Genomic DNA, 2767 nt, shown 5'->3' on the forward strand with positions numbered 1-2767 from the left:
GGGGCACTGGGAGATGGTGGGGGGACACACGTAGCAGGGAGGGAGGGGACGTGGTGGCAGCATGCCCTCACCTGCTCCCCAACCCCATCGCAGGGCTGAAGCAGGAGCTCTTCCACCGGCACAAGGAGGCCCAGCAGTGCTGCAGGCCCCACAACCTGCCGCTCCTTCGTGCCGCCCAGCAGCGGGAGATGGAGGTGAGAGGGGGCCGGGCTGGGCACAGCCGTCCCCTGGCACTGCGGTTGTGTCCCTTCCCTGGGAGGCTCACAGCCCATGTGCTGCAGGACCGCTCCTGCATCACAGGAGCATCATGGTGTCTCCAGAGGGTTTGACTAGTCACCGCCCTGCAGCTCGAGAGCTGCCAGCCATCCTGACTGGCCTTGCTAGCACAGTCCTGGGTTCCCTACCCTGACTTGGGGGTCCTCTTCTCTTGCTCTGCCCTTTCTGCCCCCCAGGAGTGGGGGCCCAGGCTCTTGCCATCTAGGATAGCTGCAGTCCAGGTGCGATCTAGGAATCGTGGAAGTTCAGGAGCCCACTCCAAAAGAGCGATGTTCTCCACAGTGCTTTAATGATTCTTTGTGATTTGACGGGCTGAAGCTTGTATACGGATAGTGAGCAAGTTGATAGAAAACACGGAGAATGTACATGAAATCTGCCGTTACGTCATAGCAAGTGGAGAGAATAAAATCACATTTTCCTTAGCAGCACTGATAACAAGGAACTACCTTGAGATACATAAGCATAAAAATAGTTTCTGCGAGCATCCTAAGGCATTTGGAAAAAAGCACTTCAGCACGAGCAGTAGGTTCAGTCCCAAAGGACTTATCTGTACACTGGTGATAAGATAGAGGCAGTTTTATAACGTAAAGGAAATTGCAAGTAGCTAGTTATCTTAATCAGTGGAGTTTAAATGTAGGGAGGAGGTTACTTTAGTCCACGTAAGGCAAACAGGTAACTGTTTAAATACAGGCTCTTTCCTGACCTTTGCCTGGGGCAAGCACTGCGCCAGCACTCGCTCTTGGATCTTTTGTCTTAGTGTTTCCATATCCCATGTTTCCTATTGAGGTGACTTAAGCCAGGCTGGACCTCTATTATCTGTCCCTGTTAGTTCTGTCTCTAAGTAACTTACACTTGCAGCAAGTAATAATCTATACTGCCTATTTTAAAGCATTTCCAATATTGTCTTCACTCATTAAGTAAACCATATATGTGTCACTTCTCCTTGTCTTACGTGATGTGCAACTTCTACTTCCTTCCACCTTCCCTCTGCCTTTCTCTTCTGTTTTCCTCTGCTAGGTATTACTAGAGCTACTTCTCTTTTTTCATCCTCTGAGATTTCTGCTGTAGAGTGTTTTGGGAATTGAGCAGTGATCTCAGTAACAATTGGTATGTGTCTAATCGGAGCTGCCCTCTGTGGATAAAGGTTCCAAAGACCAGCTCCCACAAGGTAGCTTGGGACTGGGCTCCCAGGAGAGGTAATACAAGATGTAGTTTTTAGATGTCTGGCTTCTTAGAGGAATCCATAGCATTTAGAAAAGCTTTGACCATCATACAGGGTCACCATCCACCAGAGCTGAAGCAAAAACTTGTATTTAAGCCTTAGTTTTCTCCAAGATTTTGGAGAACACTTAAATCTGTTTTGTTCAAACCCAAGGAGAGTCACTCCTCCAGCACAGTAGTGGAGGAGATGATGGTGTGGTGTCTCCTCCTTCCTCCAAGGTGGCTGGGAGGAAGGAAGGTCTTTGAGGAACGAAGGATTTGAATCCTTCATATCTTCCATAGAGAGCATGAACCTCTAGACTGAAGAAAGTGTAAGGACAGAGCTTTCTTAGGTTCATTAGCATCCCATGGTGGAGGAGGCAGTTAGCCCCATCTGCCTCATCTTTTATTGAGGCTTAAGTTGTCTTGGATTTCTTCACACTTATTCTAATAAGATCCTGCCCCAAGTGTTTTCTGTGGAGCAGCTGATGCATGGTAATGTTTTGATGGATCAAAGTCCTGCATCCTCCTTAATAGCGTGTGATTCCGCGAAGCTTTCTCAAACCTATGGACATAATAAAAAATGTAAGATGCTAATAGACTGCCATATATCCAAGAAAGGTTACGTGAGGTAGCTCCTGCTCCATGTAAGTAATAATTGCTCTTCGTTTAGTTCAGGCCTTTTGCAGACAGCCACTGATACGTCCATGCTGTAGATGAACCTCGGCTCTTTTCCAGACTTCAGCGCCAAGACCTCTGTCATTCAAATTCTGGATTTTTCCCCAGGACTTGTAGCAGGGCACAGGCTTTTGGGTCCCCCCTCAGATGGCTCTGCTGATGTCTTTTAGACCACCACTCACTGGTTAGGAAATCCCAGGCTTTGTGACTTCTCTTTTTCTGTGCAGTGAGAGTAACTCACCCCCATGAATATTTGCAGCTAAGCGTGTGCCTCCGTTTACTGTGTTACAAAAGGGCAGCATTGCACAAGTAAAATCTTGGAACTTGTGTCATTTATTTCTTGCAAGAGAATGAGCTTTCCTTTGTGTTTAGGTGGGATTTGATGCTTCCTGACTTGCAAAAGAAGTCTCTTGCTCAGTGCAGCCCGGTAAGGTTGTATTGTCTTGCCTCCGCATGCGTGTGGCTTTTTATTTGAACTGGGCTCTCCTTGTGCCCTGCAATCCTGCTCTCTCCTCCCCTCTCCAGCAGAGTTTCTGGTAGGTTGAGGTTTCCTCTAGAACTGACTAGCAGTGCCCCTTTCTGCAGCTAGCAGAGCGTGTGAGTGCTCCTAGAG

General features: G+C 47.9%; 1 protein-coding gene across 1 annotated transcript in view; it reads left to right on the forward strand.

Annotated features, from left to right (window-relative positions):
• Positions 1-93: 93 nt before the first annotated feature.
• LOC104160656 (protein DGCR6) overlaps positions 94-2767 on the forward strand; it is a gene marked incomplete at its 5' end in the record, with an annotated part of 5653 nt that continues 2979 nt past the window's right edge. Inside the window, one exon of the mRNA XM_009698841.1 lies at positions 94-194. Within this exon, the coding sequence (XP_009697143.1) occupies positions 94-194 (101 nt within the window). The remainder of the gene's footprint in view (positions 195-2767) is intronic.

The sequence above is a fragment of the Cariama cristata genome, unplaced genomic scaffold (genome assembly GCF_000690535.1).
Source record: "Cariama cristata isolate BGI_N322 unplaced genomic scaffold, ASM69053v1 scaffold37424, whole genome shotgun sequence".
In the NCBI taxonomy this organism is placed as follows: Eukaryota; Metazoa; Chordata; class Aves; order Cariamiformes; family Cariamidae; genus Cariama; species Cariama cristata.